The 23,575-nt window shown below is 38.1% G+C and overlaps 1 protein-coding gene across 3 annotated transcripts in view; it reads left to right on the top strand.

Annotated features, from left to right (window-relative positions):
• LOC121425896 (growth factor receptor-bound protein 14-like) overlaps positions 1-16,834 on the top strand; it is a 60,708-nt gene extending 43,874 nt beyond the window's left edge. For all 3 annotated transcript variants that reach the window (XM_041621989.1, XM_041621988.1, XM_041621987.1), the window contains exons 5-14: positions 1,526-1,685; positions 6,325-6,446; positions 9,492-9,584; positions 10,615-10,755; positions 11,527-11,637; positions 12,302-12,487; positions 13,285-13,401; positions 15,065-15,272; positions 15,819-16,000; positions 16,568-16,834. In XM_041621989.1, the coding sequence (XP_041477923.1) occupies positions 1,526-1,685; positions 6,325-6,446; positions 9,492-9,584; positions 10,615-10,755; positions 11,527-11,637; positions 12,302-12,487; positions 13,285-13,401; positions 15,065-15,272; positions 15,819-16,000; positions 16,568-16,699 (1,452 nt within the window). In that variant the 3' untranslated portion in view covers positions 16,700-16,834. The remainder of the gene's footprint in view (positions 1-1,525; positions 1,686-6,324; positions 6,447-9,491; positions 9,585-10,614; positions 10,756-11,526; positions 11,638-12,301; positions 12,488-13,284; positions 13,402-15,064; positions 15,273-15,818; positions 16,001-16,567) is intronic.
• Positions 16,835-23,575: the final 6,741 nt, after the last annotated feature.

The following is a 23,575-nucleotide window of genomic DNA, read 5'->3' as shown; positions in this document are numbered from 1 at the left end:
CAATTATCTAAACCTCACTCTTACAGGGTGGAGTGAAAAAAAGAGGGTTTTTTTTTGTCTCACCTGCGAAGCAAAGTGAGACTATAGGCGCCGCTTTTCCGACGGCGGCGGCGGCGTCAACATCAAATCTTAACCTGAGGTTAAGTTTTTGAAATGACGTCATAACTTAGAAAGTATATGGACCTAGTTAATAAAACTTGGCCATAAGGTTAATCAAGTATTACTGAACATCCTATTAGAGTTTCATGTCACATGACCAAGGTCAAAGGTCATTTAGGGTCAATGAACTTAGACCATGTTGGAGGAATCAACTTCGAAATCTTAACCTGAGGTTAAGTTTTTGAAATGTCATCATAACTTAGAAAATATATGGACCTAGTTCATGAAACTTGGACATTAGGTTAATCAAGTATCACTGAACATCCTACATGAGTTTCACGTTACATGACCAAGGTCAAAGGTCATTTAGGGTCAATGAACTTTGGCCGAATTGGGGATATCTGTTGAATTCCCATCATAACTTTGAAAGTTTATGGATCTGATTCATGAAACTTGGACACAATAGTAATGAAGCATCACTGAAAATTTTGTGCAAGTTTCAGGTCTCATGATTAAGGTCAAAGGTCATTTAGGGTCAATGAACTTTTGCCGAATCGGGGGTATCTGTTGAATTACCATCATAACTTTGAAAGTTTATTGGTCTAGTTCATTAAACTTGGACATTAGAGTAATCAAGTATCACTGAACATCCTGTGCGCGTTTCAGGTCACATGACCAAGGTCAAAGGTCAATGAACTTTGGCCGAATTGGGTGTATCTGTTGAATAACCATCATAACTTTGAAAGTTTATGGATCTGATTCATGAAACTTGTACATAAGAGTAATCAAGTATCACTGAATATCCTGTTCGAGTTTCAGGTCACATGATCAAGGTCGAAGGTCATGTAAGGTCAATGAACTTTGGCCATGTTGGGGTTTTTTGTTGAATAACCATCATATCTCTGTAAGTTTATTGGTCTAGTTCATAAAAAGTGGACATAAGAGTAACCATGTGTCACTGAACATCTTGTGCGAGTTAGAGTAGTATTCAAAGTCAGCACTGCTGCTGTATTGAACCGCGTGATGCAGGTGAGATGGCCAGAGGCATTCCACTTGTTTAAAAATTCAATTTCCAGTTGTTTTCTCCTGTTCTGTTAATATTTTCCATTGAGAAGAGAAACAATACTTGTGGAATGTGAGAGAAATTGGCTTATACAACAACCCATTTGGGTACATGGATAAAGTCCATGATGTATGTAGTCATGAAATTCCATATGCTACATGGATATAGGATCCGTGCTATAAAGTTATAAATATAATGTAAGATATAGATAGAATGAGCAATGAAAATTAGCAACAAACTTGAGAGATTATATATCTTTAAACCTTTGAAAACACCATTCTCTTATTAGGTTTGTGGACAGGAATCACTGATTTCAGTCGGTAAAGGTTAATCAAAGTGTCAATTTCTCTTCCTCTTTCTCAGGCTTTGGTGAAGGTGCTCAGCGAAGACGGCATGACGAAGGTTTGTCAGGTGGACGGCAGTCACCGGGTGGAGGAGATCTGCCGTCAGATGGTCGCTAGGAACCACGCCCTCAACGACAAGAGCTGGTCGCTTGTTGAAGAGCTACCCGACCTTGACCTTGGTAAGATGTTTGTTTCGCTTGAGCTTATATAAATGAGAAGTGGATAAGCGAAAATGAAGAATTGCTTGGAAATGATAAAAACTGAAAATCTGTTTATTAGGGCCACTGGGAAATATACAAAGTGGTCACTGGAGACAAGTATGACCTTGCAAGTTCTTTAACGGTTACCTATTCCTTCAATTGAAAGACAATTTTGGTGGCCACTGAAGACAGGTAACCTCCAAGACCAGGTTTTAATGGAATCAAAATAGAGAGAGAGAGAGGGGTACAGGGTGAGAGAACTGAAATTTTGTTGTGTTTAACAAAATGGAATTATTCCAGTCTACCACGTAATAATTATACAAACTTTGGAATGAAGCAGATAACGTTCATGTTTCTGGTAGGTATAGGCGTTGCATTCTCTTTTCTGTGGTAAAAAAACGGATCTGTAAAAGAAAAATCAGTATCTGGTTTGAGTTGTCCAGTTGCAAACTCTCTGCAATCATATGTTTACTAACCATGAGAACCACGTAGTTCCTGCATCAACTTTATTTGAAATAGAGAAAATTCAGTAGTAAACTGGTCACCGGTAATTTCTGTTGACTTTATCTCACTTCCCGATACATGTATAAAACGGATGTCATCTTAGACATTACAAATATTGCATCAGAAAATTTAAACAAATACATTCTTAATCAACAGATTTGCAGTTGCCAAGTATTTGCATTAAGTGGGAGTTTTGTAAGGGGGTTATGTCGTTTCACTCTTGTAAATTTCCGTAGATCACAAATGTCTGATCTTGTAGTAAAATTGTCTTTCCCCCCTTGTGCCTGTCTGCTCTGCCAATCATTGGTATTTTAATTACGCTCATATCTCTTGATAAACTGGCTATCGACAGCCAGCCATAATCTTCTTATCTTCATCAAATATGTAGAACGCAGTCACAATATGCCCTTGCCTTATGTTTTGGCTTGATAAATGACGAAAATGAATAAAAGTGAAGTGGGCTTATAAATGTGGAAATTGACTTAATGGTTTGCTCTTTTGGTATACGCTGTTTACTCAAGGAGGTTGTAAAGGTTGCGATTTCCGCCTGCAATATTGGGCTAATTCACAGTGATGGTGCCAAAGATCAGTGGATGTCAATAATACAGGGCAGTAGAACCGTGTAGATCATTCCATAATTTCCTTGAGTAACATACGATGCCATTGAAACGGGTATAAACCACAATCGCACTAGGTGATAAGAGAGGGGACTCACCTGAGGGTTTGGCACAGGGAGATTTTAATGAGCGTCATTGACGGAGGTGTAATGTTTACAAACAGAGCTTGATCACTGTTGCTGTTGGTTGAATGGGTACGGGAGTTCACTGGGCTATGCCTGGGTTTAGGCTAAAGAGTAGGAAGGGGTGGTAAATATAGATTGCATCGATGAGTCCATGGGGTGCTTATAAGTAGATCAGATGAGAAAGTGCGTTCTCGAAAGATGGCATGATTCCAATAATGTGTGAAGATCTTATCTAGAAATAGAGTGTTGAAATCGATCTTGTAACCTCCAGTTCAACCCTGTCTTTCCAGTTATCTTTCTCCGTATTCTTCCATCTCGCTTTCATTTTTCCTTCTCCTTCACCCTCTCTTTTGATTCATTTGCCGTTGATACAGTACCAAGTATAAGTCTTTGTGATCGCTTACGGCTACACACATAGACCCCTGTTACATCTGAGAGATTCCCTACCTCGGGCCGGCCCGGGGCCTACCTCGGGTCGGAAAGAAATCAGATGTAAACATCCCAAACCTACCTCGGGCCACCTTTTAGCGAACCTACCCGAGACCACATCCAGAGGTAGTCTCGGGTAGGTATCGGCCGGCCCCGGTCCACCGATTCGTAGATGTAAACGCACACAAGCTTTCGAACCTATCTCGGTCCGTTCGCCAGCTGTCAAATTACGTCATAGCGCGCGCTATCCCCTCCCCAGCCCCGTCATTCTTCGAATGTTTTTGCGGCATGCGACACGTGAATTGTGATTGATAAAGTCTTTGATTTGATTGAAAAGAAGCATTTTAAACGTATCCTTTTCAAGTCGATCATATCTTCAACGACTGCTGGAATCATCAGCATTCTTTCAGAATCTCGGGTAACTTCAAAAATAGCGTGCGCGAATTATTCGGAGCCTAGATCGAGAGCGCCTTTTAAAGGTGTCAGCAATCGGATGCCGCTCGAAACAGTAGGCCTACAGATAGGGCGATAGGGGAGGGAATGAACACTGTGATGTAAACAGACGACATTTCGGACTCGGTCCGTTCGCGAAGCTAATCCACCAATTATCAAGTCAAGGTTGCAAGTGGACTCGGTCGGGTCTCGGGTAGGAAACTTTCAGATGTAACAGGGGTCTAAGTTTGAAAGTGTTTCAAACCACTCGATACTGTGTAGGTGGATGCAAAGATTTTCATATGGTAATGCATTGCATGTTGTTCTCCATCTTGTTCAATCTTTTTTTTATTCCTCCTTTCCTTTCTTCCTTATAAAATTATATCTCTTCCTTCTTTTCTGTCTACATTTCCCTCTCTTTTCCTCTCTCTTCTTTGTCCCTTGTTCCTCCCTTTTCCCTTTTCTTTCCCTTTATTTTCCTATGTTTTCCCTTTCTCCACCTTTTACCCGCATCATCTATCCATCTTCATGTCACCATCCGCCTGTCTCTTCTTCCCCCTTATTTTCCTTTCTTGTCATTCCTCCTTCTGTCAATCCCGTCAATCGTTCTTTCTCACCTCTCTTTCACCCTATTCTTGTTATGGGCCCTGTCTTACAAAGATCTGTGATTGATCCAATCAATCGCAACTATGGAGAGCCAGCAAAGTCAATGTATAAAGTGCATGTTTGTTAAAAAAAAATCTAGATGTGAATGTATATCCATAAATTCATTGATTTCTCGACAATTTGGTGTGTTCTCCTTTGTTTACAAAGGACATTGTGCAAATTTCCTGGAGAAAAAATTATGAGTAGATTTCCATAGAAATACGATTTATCGTAACTCTTTGTAAGATGGGGCCCTCATCACCCTTTCCATAATTTCCTTGACTCTCCAACCCTACTAGGTGCCAATGGAGTACTTTGAACCAGCATAGCTTCCTTCCAGCTGGCATTGGGCCAAATATGAAATGTCTTTCTTTCATTTTAAATCCCTCTCTGGGCCATAAAATCCACATTACTGTCAGTCTTAGATATAGTATATTTACATATGGTAAAGTAGTCCACATATTGCTATTGGCCTCCTGCATGAGTCCTGTATGTGAAATTTCAGTGGATTTGTGAAAACAAAATCCATAAGACAGATGGAGTGGAAATATGAGGAAAATTTTTTTTTTTTTTGGGGGGGGGGTAAATGTGAAAGATGGAGATTGTGGCCATGGATTAAGTGAGAAAGGGGTTTTGAAGATATAGGAGTCCATGTGAGGGGAGGTGGTGGGAGAGTTAAAGTAAGGCTGAAGGATGGATGGAGTAGGTGAGAAAGGGAGGGGGTTAAGTGAGAGATTGGAATTGGGGGGGGAGTAGGCTTTAGCATGAAAGAGAGGAAGGGATGGAGTGAGTGAGAAACGGGTGGGTTTAAAGTTTGAAAGAGAGAGACATTGAACTTTGCAGGGGGGTTAAGGTAATTGTGTAGGAGGGGAGGTGTGGAGTACTGTGTAAGTTAGGAAGGGGTTTAAAGTGTGAAAGATAAAGCATGAAGTTTGTGTTTTCCGTATTATTATGATGATGATATGTTTTTTTTTTTGAGGAAGAGAGAATATATATTTGAGGGTGGATTGTCAGAAAAAGCTGATCGATCTAGTCTGGGAGTTCAACTAAATCCAAGGTCATGCATGTGGATGCCCTTTTTGATCCAGTCTCAATGCCTTAGAGGTTTAAGTTCAGGTTTCTCTTTTTTCCCATTTGCGCAGCAGTATAGACAGATATGTGCCCTGTAGGAAAAGTGGCCTTGCCCTTCGAATGTCAAAATGTAAGGTCTACAAGTAGCTTGCTCTCTGATGGCATTTTAGTCTTGAGCTGAGACTAATTAATGAGCCATTCTAACGTGCACATAAATGTGATAAATTATTGATCTGGCAGTGGCAGGAGGGCACGCGGCTGTAAATGTGACAGGAAAGCGTTAGCTTGAACTAATCCAAAGTCAGTGTTTTGATATCATTCTAGAACTAGAAGGGGGGAATGAAGTGCTATATCTTAGGAAAACATTGTCTGAAGAAAGTGCTGAAACCTTACCCCTTCTAACATGAAGTCCCAGTCCTGTAAAACGGAAAAGTTTACAGGGTGTCCGGCAGGGCAATTTCACTCCCAACGAAAATGTCGGATGAGCCCCGGTCAATTCCCATTTACTGCTTATCCAATGTAACAGGTTTAAGGCAGTAGGTTGTGAACATTTGCCCCAGAAAATATTTTTTTGTGTGTGTGTGGTGGTGTAATATTTGTGTACCTCATAAACTTTTCATCGATTTCTTATTTATCTCTGATTCATGATTAAAAGGAGATAGAAATTTTTGTTATTGAATACACATTCATTTCAATTTATGTTGACCAGAATAGAAACAGGTGGATGCAGCATATGCTTTGATTTTTTGACACTGTCTTATTGCCTTGTATGTGTTTTATCTTCTTTGAGTGCAGAAAGGACGTTAGAAGACCATGAAAGTGTATTAGAAGTCTACAAGCAACACCTCAACTCTACCCACGGGAAACTCCACTTACGAAAAGACTTTAGGAAATATGAGATGTTTCTTAATCCAGGGGTAAGAAATGCTTTTTCTTTTTTTCTGTCTTTCTCTCTTATTGCCTTCACTTTTTGTTGTTTTTCCCTTTCCTTTTCTCCCTTTCTTTTTATCACTGTTTGATTGTTCATTCATGTTTCTTCCTTTCTTTTGCTCTATTTTGTCTAACCTTCACACTAAAAACATATTCAACGCGTCATGTAATTCTATCAAAGTATATATCGCTGTGTTGGTGCAGGAACGCCCTTAGCATCACACTTTTGCATACCCTTATCAGTGCGGAAACGCCCTCACGCAATGTCTTTGTGCGCGCAACTAAGGGCGTTTCTGCGAGCATGCAATGCGCAAAAGTATGGTGCTAAGGGCAGTCCTACAACGATATGTTAGGCAAATGTTTGTATTTGAAATAATGTTCATCATATACAGGGTATTACAGCAAGTTACATGGAATAAATGTTTGTAATGAAATTTTTCTGTGATACTGCTAAACATGCTAAATATCAGACTTCTAACCCCTCCCCCCCCCCTGCATTTGAAAGTTTATGATCGTTTTACATAGGGTGTGGTCGAGGCTTAATTTTACCTGCCTTAGACTTGGCCTCGCCCTGAGTCAAATACCCTTTTCATAAACCTATCCTCCAATTAGCCGCCTAAGAGTAATGCGGATAATTCAATAAAAATTGCGTTCATAAACTCCGAAAATAAGCCGCATTATTTTTACGAGCGCCCGTCCTGAAAAAGGCGGATAATCGCCATGACAACTGGACACGCCCCCTCCGATGCGGTTGTGTTGGAAAAGGGTGACCTTGTGACCGCACCATGGCAATTATCCGCATTGTTTGGAAATGCGTTCATAAACTCAAAATCTTGTCCCGATGCTGCTATTATGCGGATAATAGCAGCATCAGAGTAATGCGGATAACTCTTGTCCTCCTCCAATTTTACGACCAAATTATGCTGCTATTAGCCGCCTAATTCATTTTAATGGGGTTTATGAAAGGGGTATTAGTCTATAGCCGAGCATGTTCCCCAGTGGCCTCATGACTCGGAACTACCGCCACACCTACATCTATGCTGTTTTATCAAGTGTATATTGAGATTGAACTAGTCTTGTGATAGTTTAACCCATCTTTATTCTCATTGAGTAGGATATACATTTAAATTGAACTAATGTAATAACCTATTTACTTTTATAATGACCGTTGTATCAAAGAGGTAAAAGAGTAATGATATGTGTGCTACATAAAGAAGAGTTAAATGTGATATTAAAGATAAATTCTAGTATTGGTAACGATCTCAAAATGACTTTTTACAGAATTTAATATAATGACCACCCAAGTGTCTGTTTGTATGAATAAAAAATATGTGCCAAAGGATTCTGGAAGAAATTGTGTAATTGCTGAGAAATAAGCAAAATAAGCGCGGATTTGGTCACTTCCGTCGGGTCTTTATTCCAGCAATAATAATACACTGTCCCACGTGTGCCTATCTGTGTTGGTGATCTTCAGTGTGAACATTTTTCAGCGTAGATTTCAAGATTTAACAAAGTTCAGTTTATGTAACTGTACCAGATCTAGATCCTCGATGATATACTGACAATTAAGCCTGGTTTTACAGACTTTCTCATGAAATCAGTGTTTACTGCAACTACTGGCATTTCTCTTTAAAAGAACAAGTGACCTCCAAGACCATGATTAGAGAGAATGCAATGGAAATCAAAGACTGAAATATGCCTAGTGAAAATAGTTCAATGGTTTCTTTTGGACAAGGAAATTGATTTCCCTATTTAGTTGAGCCTTGATGATAAAAAGGTTGTCAAATACAGAAATATGTATAATTTAATGTTGATAGAGTAGGAGGAAGGAAGGTTTGAAGGTCGACAAATCTTGTGAAGATTCACGCTCTTTATATGAAAAGCTTACATGTAGTAAGGTTTCCTTTTTCCCCCTTCAAATTGTAAAAAAATGTCATGCTCTCCAAATTAAGAATTTTCATCCATAGGGTTAGTTTTTTATTTAAAAATATGGCTATGCCTACCCTGTTAATTATTTTAAGCAATCCAAGGAAGCAATTCATAAAGATTGATTGGTTTCCCTGAAAATCCTGCCTTAAATTATAAAAAAACTAGGATATAACTGGTATTTGTTTTATAAGAAAGGAATGGAAATCATATTCTGAAGTTAACCAGTCTGTGTAACAGACGGTAGTTTTGATCATCTTTAGTAGCATTCATCCGTCATACTCCGTAACATGTCCTGAAATGACGGTATCATTTTCAGGGATATTACCCCATTTCTTTTATCCTTTCCTTGGTTTCGCCTGGAGGAAGCGGCCTTGCGGAGTCTTGGAATTAAAGAGAACCCATGGCAGTCAGGACCCTGTAAAATGAAGCCTTGCGATTGATTCTAGGACTGACTTTTACGATCGATTACATTGATTATTGTGTATGATCAGTCGTAAACGTCAGCCTCGCAATCAGTTGTATGGCTTCATGTTACAGGTTCCAGATTGTACCTGACAATGAAACAATGATTGATCTGTAACACAAACCGCTCTGCATCCCTCCAGCCATACAGCCCCATTTCTTTTCTCCGAAGTCCATTCCTTTCCCGATTGTGTAAAGGCATAATGCTCAAATTTATTAATGCAATATGAGTACAGTGCTGTCGGGGAAAAACGAAACCATTATGAACCCCAGCAGGGGTCACTTGTATGCCCCAGTCTTTTTTCATCTCCTGTCTGATCAACCCTTTGAAATAATGGTCATGAAATAATGTATTTAGTTCAAAAACCTAAACCATGTACAGTTCGATGTGGAGTTAATTTTGTCTATCTTCCTTAATATAAGCTGTGATATACATGTCAGTATTTTTATACAGAGGTTTTCACTTTAGAAATGTACATGAAGTTGGGGAAAGAGAAAAACAGGAAGGGGAAAGACTTCGGTCTCTTAAAAGCAGAGACGAAGCTCGGAGTAAAAACACTCCACAGCATTGTCGATTGGTATTTGCAAATGTGCCAATAATGTCTCAAACACTTGTCGCTTTCATTTCCTTTCGCCTGCAGCAATTCTTCCCAGCGCACATGGTAGCGGACCCGAGTGAGACGGCCGATAATTTATTTGAGAAGCCGAAGAGGCCCCGGCCGCCATTAATACTGGTGAGTGTTTTCTCCAAATGGGGTAGAGCAATGGTCTGTTTTTAGATATGATAATTGTTGAATTGTGGTGTGATGTGTTTTATTATGTGGTGCGTGGCCTCGTTGCAGTTCACCCGACGCAGGAAGCATGTCTCCCGAGGAGGCCCGTTGCCTGATGGCATTATCCTGGCAATTATCGATGAGAATGAATTTTACATTGTCATACGAGCCAGTTTGTTCTACTACTCCATTAGATGCTGCTATTTCTGATCTTAATTTCCCATGTGAGATTCCGAATTCCTAGTATTGATTTGCTTGAAACGGAAAACATGTCTGAAAAACAAGGGAGTTTAAAATAGATGGCCGTCCAAGACGTACATGTAATCTATCCATGTGTTGTTATCAAGGGTGCTGTTGTTTCTTTATGATGTAATTCTGTCGGGTTATCAATCCTCTTGAAGGTGGCAATAATGATTATTCATAGAAAATTCTTAATTATATAGCTATCTTGCAGTATAAAAGAGAAATATATTATGAACATATGAAATTTGGTGTTTTAACTCCGGACATAAAGAATGAAAATGAAAAGATTTTTTATATCTATGATGGTGATGATGGTGATAATGATGATGGTGAGGATGATGGTGATAATGGTGGTGAGGATGATGATGATGATGATGGTGATGATGATGGTGATGATGATGATGGTGATGATGATGATGATGGTGATGGTAATAATTATTAAAACGGTGATGAGGATGATGGTTATTGTGGTTGTCGAGGGGATTATGCATAAAGTCTATAAGTTGGCATTTGTCATACATATGTTTTGGTTTACCCTTTTTCAAGTTGAATGCATTGGTTCTTAGGAATGTCACCTTTTTTTAGATCAAAGAAGGAACCGTACTATTTCAACATATTTTTGGTCCTGGAAAGTATATTTACACACGTGCGTGTACAAAAGCATGTGATCTAGATGGTTTACACACTATTTTGTTCTCAATTCTAAGTTTAACCCTAAAGTTTTGATGCTGACATTGTTCTCCTACAGGACATGCTTAGTCCAGTGGAGACTCTACCAGAGATCCAGGGCTGGCTTCATATCAGGGAAGGCCACAAGCGATCCTGGAAGAAATACTTCTGCGTCCTCAGGGAATCTGGACTGTACTACTCCTCCAAAGGGAGTTCTAAGGTAATTGTTTTATCATCTCTAAGTTCCTGTCCTCATAGTAGTACCAGGTCTTGTTATAATTTCTGGTCCCGAATGAGTTTTTGATCTACATGTACTGTCAAGAAATGGGGAATATGCCACTCCTCCAAAGAGAGTTTGAAGATATTTCTTTGAGTCTTCTAAGAGTACCTTGTCTTGTTATAATTTCTGGTCCCAAGTTAGTTCCTTATCTGCTATCAGGGAATTTTGACTGTACTACTACTTGCCTAAAGGAAGTTGTAAGATACTCTTCTATAGGGAGTACTAAGGTAATTACTTCATCATTCCCGTTCCGGAATAAGTACCTGGTCATGTCATGTTATCTGATCCAAATTTGTTCTGCTGGAAATCAGAACTATAATACTCCTCCAAACGGAATTCCAAGGTAATTGTTTGGTCCTCTTTCGGATCTTGATCCTGATCCTGAATAAGTTCATGGTCTTATGATATTTTCTGGTCCCCAGTTAGTTTATGATCTGCTATCATGGATTCAGGACTGTAGTTCTCCTCCTAAGGGACATTGTTCCAGTCTGTTCTGCTGTAAATTTCTGACCCTCCATAAGTACCTGGTCAGGTATTTGTTTGAATTTCAGGAAGTCTATCTTGTACTGTTTTGCCAAAGGTAATTAAATGAATATGCTGTTTTCACTTGCAAAGAGACTGTACCTATGCATTCTAGATGAATTATGTTGTAGCTTGCTTTCCATAGATCAATTCGCAGCTTTTCAATTTTAATTTGTGTTCTCTTTTTAGGACCCAAGACACCTGAACCACTTTGTGCAATTGAGTAACATTGAAATCTACAGGGCGTTGAACCCTAAGAAGAAGTACCACGCACCCACCGAGTTCATGTTCTGTACCAAGGTGAGTGAGAGAGGGCAGTATTTTACTGCGGGGCTGGTTTCATAAAAGATTTATGAAACTTAACCATTTTGGGAACTGCAATGGGAACTTCCAGGGTAACCTTGCTCATCAGCCAATTGCAATCAAGGTTTCCATGTTAGTTTCCATAATGGAAAGTTACCTTGATTGTAAGTCTTTATGAAATTGACCTCCAAGTCAAAATATGGATATGTGTTGTACCTAAGAGCAACCATGAGGAAGTGCAGAACATTCTAGCTTTGGACGAATGAATCTTTCAATTTGAGACCATCATTCTCAGAACCAACGATAAGTTGGCCAAAATGAATTTTGAGATTTAAAAAAAAAATGTTAAAGAAGCAAATCTTGAGCTTTAATATGATACACAAACTTGGCCGAATCAATTAACAAAACCCCACACAAGTACCATGTATTTATGTATTAATTTCATCCAATATAGATGGATGATTTTAGTGAGATTTTCAAAGAATGTTCTGAAAATGTTTTAAGGTTAGGGTTCACTCAACCAAGGTGCAAGTTAGATGCAGTTAGGCCTTTTCCAAATCAACCATTCAATTGAATGAACTCATCGGATTCCATCATGGACCTAAACTCATCCTGGATATTTTGTGTTCACCCCCCCCCCCAACCTTTGCGTCTCCTTCAGACCAAGAACTCCAAATTCAGTGCAAAGGATCTGAGGTTAATGTGTGCGGAGGACGAGAAGACGAGGCAGTGCTGGCTGGCTGCCCTGAGACTCTTCAAACACGGTGAACAGCTCCTTGAGAACTACCAGAGGGCGCTAGAGAGAACCATCAAGACGAGGGAAGAATGCCAGGAAGTCTTATTACAGGTATGTCCTTCGGGGAAAGTCAGTTTTCTGTTAGCCAACATTTTTACCCTTTCAAGAATACGTTGTAGCTCTGGTGTAGTATTCTGAAGATTTAGGGTTACGGTTAGGGTTGTAATAGTGCCTGTAATGGTTTAGGATGATGTGAGGATACAGATTAGGGGGCAGTTTTAAATGCAGTTTTGTTCTTTGACCAGGGGCCCGTAACAAAAAAGCTTAGCAATGATCGTAGATCATTTTTCTACGATTATTCCATTGACTACAATGTACAATCAATCGTGAAAATCAAGCGTACGATTAATCGCTAACCTTTGTGTTACGGGACCCTGATGTAAAGGTTTCTGATTTGGGTTATGGAATTGTTTTTGGTTTGGAGTGATAAGGATTTCTTCAGTTTCAGCGGCCCAGGAAGAAAGAAATAAGGAAATATTGAAAAAGATTGAAGAGATCCTGAAATATCATGGATATCTGCATTTCCCTAGTATGTTCTTTGGATTTTATCCCTTGACTTTAATAGTTCTGGAGGGCCGTATAATATCTAGATGCTAGTGTAGTGCCGCATTTTCAAAATGTACAACCTCTCTCTCATATTAATTCTGGAATAGAAGCAAAATTTGACCTGAACAATATAAATAATATTAATAATAGCTGTATTTATAACGCGCCTTTTGCCTGAGGATACAAAGCACTGCTATATGGCATCAAAAGTACGGACATTACTCATGAATACAGCTTGATATTTTCTACCAATTATATTGACCATTGGTGACTGACCATCGTCTTCCTTTGTCTGCATTCAGAACATGAAGAACTGTTCAGACCGTGTAGCAATGGATTTCTCTGGAACCCAAGGACGGGTCATTGACAATCCTAGCGAAGCCATCGCCATTGCAAGGCAGGAGGAGTTCAACTGGAGGGTAAGGTTCTGTTTCAGTACTGTACTGTCTTTGTTTGAATTTAAAACATGGGGAGGGGGGAAGATGGAGGAAGTTCAGGGCTCCCACAGTCATGGAAAATCCTGGAAAAATTTGTGGTCTGGGAAAAGTCAGGGAATTTGGAAAATTTGTGAAAAGTCATGGGAAGTCTTGAAATTGCTTTTACCTCTTGGCTGTGGCAGCTTTCCAGTTTGTCGTGTCTCGTACTCTGTGATCATACTCTGCTGTTATGATAATTGTTGTTCATGATTTCCATTTTTCCCGGTTTGGTGACTTCCCAAATTCTACATAACCCCCGGGAAGTCACGGGAAAGCAGCGAATTTAGTAATGGAATTCTGTTTTCAAATTTCTGTGGGAATCCTTTGGAGGGAAGAGGAGAGGGATAGGATGAGAGTAAGGGAGAGGGAAAAGAAGGAGGAAAGGGGGAGAGGAAGAAGGAGGAGGATGAAGAATGAGAAAAAGAAATGGAGGATGAATAAGGGAGAATGGAGAAAGAAGTGAGAGGATGAGAACGAGAATAGAGAAGGTGAGGAGGAAGAGGGAGAAATGAGAATGAAGGAGAGTGCAAGAGAGGGAAGAGGGAGGAGAAGAATAAAATGGGAGAGGAGGATTACCAGAAAGGAGCGAAGGACTGTTCAAAAAAGTAAAGAAGAGATGGAGGGGATCATATTTATTGGAATACAGGGGGAAGATGTGCACACATGATATTATGTTTCTTTGGGTGCAATCAGTTTCCATTTAGCCTTGGTGTTGAGAGAAAAGGAAAGTTCATTTCTGACAGAAATATTTATAAATATGTGTAGGTGTATAACAAACATCGTCATCTGACACAATGCTCCAGTCTGGATTCATTTCAAATCAATATATCACTTCTTCCTGCATCATTGATAATATTTGTTGTACTTCCGGCGGGATTTTCAATGGATGAATAGGTTCGTTGACCATTGTTTCTATTGCCAAATTGCCAAATATGGTATTCCTAAAGTGCAACTCTTGATTACGCTTTATAAACATCCTGGTTTAGGAATCCCTTCCATTTCGCACGTTCTACTTTTCAGAGTTATCCCAGATAGCGGTAATGATAGTATCGACTTTATTTGTTCTCATAAACAGCAATTCTTGCAGGATGTTGTACTTCGCTGTATGAATCACAGAGTAAAATGATAGTCTGTTTTGAAAACATGGTTGAAAATATTTAACATCTATATAAAGGTTTAGTATACACCATGTATTGTTATTGTGAGAAAGTGGAACATCATGTGGGATGCATGTGGCTTGAGCAATGGCTACATGTACATGAAATAATACTCCCAGTAAGCCTGTAATCGTAATGGTTTAGCAAAATTTTCCATTGATCAGGGGTGTGAGAGTTAAGATTTTTATCTGATTTCAGATTTTTTTTTGCTTTGAATTTCAGCTTTTTTTTACTTTCCTCTGTACAAAATAAATGGGAGCTCATTCTATTTCAGACTTTTTCACCCCTCCTCAGCTTTTTTAGATCTTTTTATTTGTGACCATTCACACCCCTGATTTATGTTGTCTTGGCTTGTCCGGAGGTGTCTGTTTATTTTAGATGTTGGTGGGGAGGGGCATAGTTTTAATTAAAAGTATGAAGAATTAACTTTTTTTATTTTTTTTATGCAGAGACGAGGTGGTCAGCGGTCCCTCGATAGCCCACTCATAAGTCCCCGAGTGACGACCAGCAGCCCCCGCTTCAATTTCCCTCCATCCTCCGGGGGTTCCAACAGCCCCCACTCCCAGCTATCGAGTAGTCCCAGGCACAACAACCCCAGCCCTCGTAGTCATCATAACACCAGTCCTGGGGCCTGCAGGAGGGGTGGTATCAACTCAGGTGAGCAAAGCACAACGGTAATGAATGGTTTGGGTGGGGTTGTAACACCACGTATGGAGTTTTCAGGAGGGATGGTGTATTTGTGAGCAAAGCATAGGGGTAATGAATAGTGAAAGGGGTAATAAAATGGTTTGGGTGGGGTCATCATTCCACCCGTTGTGGGGTGTGCAGGAGGGGTGGTATCAACTCAGGTGAGCATAGCATAGGGGTAAATAATGCTTTGGGTGGGGTGAGTGGGTTGGGGTAACAGAACAGAAGAAATCATAATCAAGGGATGGATAAAATTGACATTCATAGGCTGGTGATCATTGCAGACATTGATAATTTCAAAATTGCTCTAGAAACCCATTTATCTAAAATTGCCTTCCAGTAGTTTCCTTTCATCGTCATGACCGTGCTTCTTTTATCCTTGTCCCTTCCAGCTCCATGTAATTATTCTCTTATTTCCTTTTCGCAGCGCCTTGAGCACATAATCAATGTGGATTTGGCGCTTTAGAAACACTCTATTATTATTATTATCATCATCCTCATTACCTTGCCTGACAGGTATTCACATGACACAGCCATGGTTTCACAGCGGACTGACGCGGGACGAGACACACGCCCTCTTTGCCAAGCAAGGTATGGTCGACGGCATGTTCCTGATTCGGGAGAGTCAACGGATCCCCGGAGCATTCGTCCTCTCATTCAGCCACAACCAGAAGGTCAAACACTATCAAATTAACATGGTGAGTATGGCAGTAGTAGTAAAAATTACAAGATGGTATTACCATGCCACTTAATCTTTGAGCAATTTTCATCAAGTAATTTAAATTTTTGTATCAGAAGATAAGAAAGAACTTTTATTTACGTTCAGTTTGTTAAGAACCCAATTCTTTTTTTTTTAGAATATATCTTCAAATAATAATAATATCCGCATATTTACCCAGGGTAGCCACTTCAGTTCCAAAAACTTCTCCCAGTGGGCCCTGCTATTATTATAAAATTTAACATGATTTCTTTAAAGAGAGATTACAATTTTTCCTGGAGAAATATGGGAATAAATACATTGGTGAGGGATTTGAATTAAATATTACGCAGGTGATGAATGATTTTCAATCTTGAACTAGGTTACATTGTTCTGTGCTAAACTATTTGGGATACTAGTAGTAGCTGCTGACATCATCAAACAGAAATAGTGAATGGGGGAATAAAAGGTGCACCAGGACCATGTTTATGATAAACTAAGAGATGAAAAATGTGATGAGGGAGAGGGTAACAGAAATCTCTTTAACTCTGTTCTTTTTATCGTCCAGGTCGAAGACGGTATCTACACGATAGACGACGGAGGAACACGCTTCACTGACCTCATTCAGCTCGTAGAATTCTACCAGCTCAACTCAGGGGGGCTCCCGACAAGACTCTTACACATCTGCACAAAACTGTGAACGGGATCGCCCGCCGCCCCAATATCTCTATTGCAATTTATTTGATTGAAGATATACAAACCGTGAAAGACGTATATATATATTCTGTGGAAGATATTATATGGGAGCTACACATACTACTTGTCCGCAATGTTTGCGTATTTAAAAACTTTGTGATGTTACTCAATATTTTTTTAACGAAAAGGAAGCTATGTCAGCTATCTTTAATGACGTGTGACAGCTGTTGCTGTTTTGAGAGGCGTCCTATAGGGGGCGCAATTTTGCACCCTCGATGACGTTTTATTTATTCTTCTGGTGGTGGAGTAGCCTGGTAACCTTATGAACTTGGATGAAGGATTCTCACGAATTCGAAAAATGTGACTTTTGTAACAAACATTGGATGTTGATGACGTAATTTCCCACGAGTGAACCATAACAGTATTGAGGACGCGACAACGAACAGAATAAGTCGTCGATCGTACTTCTTTGACAGAGATTTGAATGCGAGGAAAGCAATCTGTGGATGCATTCAGGTCTTCGCGGTGGTGGAAATGTATGATACGATATTTATATCTGGTTGCTATCCCTGCAATTCCGGTCTTGACGTATATGTGCATCAAGATTTCCTGGGAGAAATGTATTCTATATATTTGTTAAAATTGTGATAATGGATGTGTATTGTCTTAAGTTACCTGCTGATGACAAAAAAAAAAAATCATCAGAGGTAACAATAATTGGTGGTGGGAAAGATGTGTAAAAGACAATTATTAACATTATTGAAATACTGCACCGCAGAGATAATTATTAACATTATTGAAATCAAGCTATATGTAGTCATAGATCTAATTCAGGAATAAAATAACTCGTGAGGTGGATTCCTCACTTTTTTGATGATGTTTATTGATAATAATCTATTTTCTATTTATTGGTCAAGTGGTGATTGTCTTGCTATTCAGTCCATGGTGGTTCATAGAATATCCAGCTGTTCCAAAGTTTCTCCTTTTAATGACAATTATGGATCCTTGCACGGGACGGACGTGCTTCATTAGATTGTGAACTCACCCTTAACAGTATGAAGCATTAAAACAGTCTTTATAACACTGTAAACATACATAAGACACATTTAGCTGTCATGCGATGCACAACAAATATTGAATTCATTTTGTGAAAATACGTGAATTGATGATCACATTTGAAACTCAATCATGTAAACATCTCATTTGGTGTATGTTTCTGGTGCAATTTGGGACCTTGTCCGAAGCGAGAAAAGTTAATTGTAACAAAGCTTTCTTCCACTTGCACTTCTAGCCCGATGGGTCGTTGGAGGCGATTCCAGAGGGCGCTAACCATATATCTAATATACCCTTGATGCCTTGTTAATAATATCAGAGTGCAAGGCATGCTAATATTTGTTTCACTCTCTACCAATCTTGGGTCCTGTGTGACAGTGGTTTGCAATCAATCTCATGCACATAATTCTCAACATACTAACCAATCACAATCCAAGTCTTGAATTCACAATCGATTGCAAATTTCTGGTGTAACAGTGCCAATGTTCAAAATTATTTGTAACAGCTTTGGCTTATCTAAAAAAAAAACACACACATATCTAGTACAAGGGGCACTGTCTCATAAAACTTGTCTCTGCTATTTGGAAATTGAAAAAAAAGTACTTTCAATCAATCAAAATTTACCATTTCGGTAGCTTATAATACTAGCTTACAACTTGCCATTAGTGGAGTTCAATGATAATGGGCCCTGATACAATCATCTCCTGTTGCATCCGATTGATTTGAAACTTCTGAGCGATGATAATTGTGACAATTATTTTGGGGTGGTAATTGATAACACTGGGTGCTTGCTCATGGCAAAGAAAACTCTTCCAAGATCTTATTAACCAAATAATGTTCATATGAGCTGTTAATTGTACTATGTTAATAATTTACTGATAATATATTCCATGACTGACATCAATCGCTATACTCCCCCCCCCCCCAGTCCTTAATATGATTGACATTTTATTTATCTGTTACATCATAGTTCTAGTACTTCATAGTACACATAAATCCCATGCAGCACCAACTTTGCACCTCATAATGCACATAAGTTACATAAAGCACAATTTTCTATAGTTATGTAGGAGCGATTACCAGAAAAACAGATTTATATTAGTCTCATGCACTTTGCACTGGATGTAGACGAAAGGAATATCTCCCATGATATACAAACATCTGTCATTTATAAATGCACTTCATTCCTCGAATTCCTTTAGCATTGTATATTTCAATAATTCAAGCCTATTTTACAAATAGTTTTCTACTGTGACTGTCATATGCTTTAGTGCCAATGCATATGTGATATCTAACTCGTCCACTAAAGCACCTGCTCTGACAGCTGTGGGCATGCATTGTCTGTGGCACTAAATTGGTAATTGAAGTCAGAATTTCTTGTACTAAAATGGTGTATAATTAGATGGTTTTTAATAAAAAGTGTAAAGTTACACATGTTTTTACATATGACTGGAACATGTTCTCCGGTGGTAAGCCAGCTACATAGGGATATATCATTTAGCACAAGAAAGGATCACCAGTTATGACATGAAGTCATTCATAACTTATGAACAGCTCCCTGAAACAGCCCTGATCATTAGGTTAGGACACATAGATTAGTATTTGGTGAATCTTTCGCCGTCACCTTTATGCTTTTAATTTGCACTCCACAGTTTCTTTTCAACGTGATAACGTGAGCAGTTTACTGCTTGATCTAACAGTTTGAAAACGTGTTATGGATTGAAAATGATCAATGCACGAGCTATTGTAAAATACCAGTGGACTGTGACGTCCAAGAAAGGAATAAAATATATGAAATGTTTTGTTTATTCTACTTTTTGCAACTTTTTGTAATTGGATTTATTAATAATTCTCTGCGTCATATTTTCAAATAGTAATCCTCTTGTGAAAGTCATTGCGTGACATGAGATTTTGTTAAAAAAAAAGGTCTTGCAAATTATTGTCATGCACGGAATTGATCACTATTTGCCATTTGCTTGTAATCATAGTCCTCTTTCCTCGATCTTAGTTAATTAAAAATGACCAGATACAAACATTTGTTGTATGTCACAATTATGTTCCCAATGCATAAACATCATTGCAATGTAGTTGAATCATTTTAGTAGGAAGATGAAAAATGTGGTTTAGATTTTATCATATTTTCGTTTGGGACGTTTTCTCATTTTTCCAGCCGTAACACAGCATTTAGTGATTGATCGTAAAGTTGAGTTTTGTCATTGATTGCACGTTATGATGAATGGGATCAATTGTAAAAAAAAATCTGCCATACGATCAGTCATTTGTGATTCATGTTAGTTTGTGGATGCAACTTTTAATGCATACTGCTTTTCTCACGTTCAGTTAATAGATGTATTATATTTTCATTTCCTTCATGACTACAAGGGCGTAGACTGGTTCGAGCATGGGGAGGTGGAACTAAAGTGGTATGGGAGGTGCACATCTTGGGGAGGTGGAACTAAAATGGTACGGGGGGTGCACATCTTGGGGAGGTGGAAGTAAAGTTTGGAAAATCAGCCGTTGAAAGCAGAAAAAGGGGTACAAATTTTGTTTGGCTAGCCAGTGTCGGAACTCCTCTGCCTCAGCGGGAGGATGCACATGCATCCAGTTCACCCCCACCCCAGCCTATGTCCTTGGACTCGGTAGCAGCCAATGGGATACCTGGAAGAAAATTAATGTATTTGACAATATAAGTGATTAGGATATGACTCTATCATCATCTTTATTAACTTGATGAATGTATTCACCATGTACCCCCTATCGATGAGATAACTGATTGAGCTGATTATCTTATGATGATGTTAAAGAAATGCCTTGTGACTCGTCTGTGTCTCACATTTTGTTCCCCGTTGTCCTACTCTTTTGATACATGTATGATAATGACATCGCTATTTAATATATCTGTCAATCTGATCATAACTTATTGGATATTAATATATTGAAATCACAGTTGGTAACTTGAGATGACTTCTTTTATGTTTTCACACGTTGATGTTCCCCCGTTTTCCGACTTGAAATCATACCATTTCATGCATTGCTGTTTTGTTTTTGTTTTGACACCACTACATCACATGGGTACAATAGGGTCATACTAAGTCAAACTCCCGATATGAAGACCTATCTGAAATGAATTATCTGTTTTCCAGTTATTATAAAAACGTTGTAATGCTCTTAAAAGTCATCATGGCATGAGCACCTTTCAGTTGACATGAAAATTGGGGAAAATGGGCGGGGTGGATGGGGTAAGACATACAAAAAGGTTTATTTAATTGTTATTGTCCAGTAGATAACTGTCTCTCAAAGACTGATTTCTGCAGTAACATAGATTAAACAAGGGCCAATGGCATGGAAGGATAACAAATAGAAACAGCTTTTCTAAAGAATAGAGAACCTGGCACCAGAGTGAAATTGTCTACGTTTTCTCTCAGGAAATCTGAAAAGATACCTGGATGTTTTTGACTGATAAAAAAAATCAGACACAGTATTGCAGATAAAGTCAGAAGTTCCTTCACAGTTAAAACACAATTTTGTGTTTTAAAGGAATCATTACCTTTGAGCTCACCAAGCCTTGGAGATTTTCATTCTGACCTTAATACTTTCTTCAAGTTTATCCCATATTCAATCATCTGGCCTGGTTTGCTTTTCAATTGTTTTATATTGTTATGAAGAAATGTGCAACCTTTTGTTTGTAAAAGGATATTTTTTTTTGTTCCATCACGTGTGGTGTACTTCATGTACATTGTTCTGAATATGCTGAATACTTTGTTTGATGTTAAACGATGGGGTCGGGTGGTGTTCGGAGTCTTTGTATTTTTTTTTCTTATGGACATCATCAATTTGATTTACTGAAACGATTTTTTTTCATTTTCAAGACATGGGTATATGGATTTATCTTCTCTGTACTAATTATGTCATCATTTTCCTCTGTATATGCTGTACAATTAATATCTTTCTATATATATTGTTTATAATAGTAAAAAAGAGTGACTAATGTTGCATTAGTTTTATACATGACTTTATTCCTTTCGATGTTTACACTCGTCACTGCCATTGTGTCAAGTATATATTTTTAAGTGTACTTTCTTAAGAATCGTAAGTTGTAAATTCTTGCACCTGTCTGTAATATCGGTGGATGGGGTCACTTTCTCTTGCTTTCTTCTCTCAATCTTCTTCAACCTTTTTTTTTTACTTTGATTCTTTATCTTATCTATGTCACACACTGTGCAAGACATGTATTCAAGCTAAAAACAGAATCATATTTGGAAAATATTGTCCTTATATATATATAAATATATATATTTATCCCACCATGTATTACAACAGACTTTTATATGAAAAGAAAATGAAGGTTGTTTTGAATTCTTCTTATACTGCAGATTATTGCTGTTAAAAACAGACATTTGTTGAAGATAATGTGAGTTTCGGGAGATGTAGTGCTGGGATCGATGGATTCTTTTTCGGTGGTTCGGACGTAAGAAATGTGTCGCGGCTTCACAGAGTTGGATTTGTTTATTTTTTTCAATGGTTCAATGGCATCATTTGATTGCAAAAAAAGGTTTATGATTAAATGCAACAAAAAAAAAGAATGAGGCACTATGTAAAAGAAATATCTTACGCTGTTTCTTACTTTGTTCATTGGTGTTTCAGCTCGTGTGATATGATCATGAGTGGAGTCAAATGATGAAATGAATGAATATTTTATGATTTGAGAGTCGTTGGTGCTGGAGTCTTTTGCTCAAAGAGTTTGAAGGCGGGACCATTGATAATACAACATAAAATGGTTTTCCGGCATCTCTGGCATGAGTGTGATTTGCATGTGGGTGAAGAAGTTTTATGAAATAATATGAAAATGTGCGAGTTGGTGAAATAAGAAAAATTGAGTCAACACTACAAGGCATTAATTTTGAATAATCAAGACACATAAGTAAACAGAAAGTACATTTTTGTGTTTCTTATTTTGGTAAAATAATGGCAGATTTGCAGACTGCGATTAATTTTTTTTTCTTGTATACATAGAAAAAAAATAACATACACATTTCAAGTGATAAATTGATTAAAAGTGCTTTATTTGCTAATTTATTACATAAATATATTTACAGCAACTTGCATACAGTAGAATTTAAAAACTAGAATAAAAATTGTTGCAATATATACGACAATGTATACACATTTGTAACAAAAAACAAGTGAGTTAAAGCCTCTATGATATGATTAATGTTTCTAATATAAATATTGTTAATACAATTGATATGCTTATACTACAATAAAAAATGAATTACTTGATGGGAAGTCCATTTAAAAAATAACTTGACTAAATAATAGAGAAAAATCTAACGCGACTAACGCTGAAAATTTCATCAAACTCTGATGTTAAATTACAAAGTTATGACATTAAAAATTTTCACTGAAAACAAAACAGTTATATGCACATCCTGACATCACTATTATTAACTCACTATTCATTTTTTTTTTCATTGTATGATATAAAAGAAATCTTAATTTCTCCTCTTTGTAATATAAAGGAAAAAAATTCCATTCTGGACATTTGGTATTGCCATTGTTGTTTAATAACTTATCATAATTCAATATAAAGTTTCCTTATTGTCAAATCTGTAAAAAATAATACACTGTACAATGGAAAAAAGTGACATCAACTCTCTCATATGCATACAACAGTGTTGTGCATGTAACTGTTTTGTGAACAAATGTAAAATTCTTCTATGACATACTCCCTTATTTTACATCTGATTTGATTGACATGTCGGTTGTTAAGCTCGTTTCATTATTCTCTTTTTCATTCAAATAAAGTTCTTCTCTGGGGTGGAATCAC

Source organism: Lytechinus variegatus, chromosome 13 (genome assembly GCF_018143015.1).
Source record: "Lytechinus variegatus isolate NC3 chromosome 13, Lvar_3.0, whole genome shotgun sequence".
Classification (NCBI taxonomy): Eukaryota; Metazoa; Echinodermata; class Echinoidea; order Temnopleuroida; family Toxopneustidae; genus Lytechinus; species Lytechinus variegatus.
The sequence above is the reverse complement of the archived record's forward strand: the minus strand, read 5'-3'. Positions and strand labels throughout refer to the sequence as shown.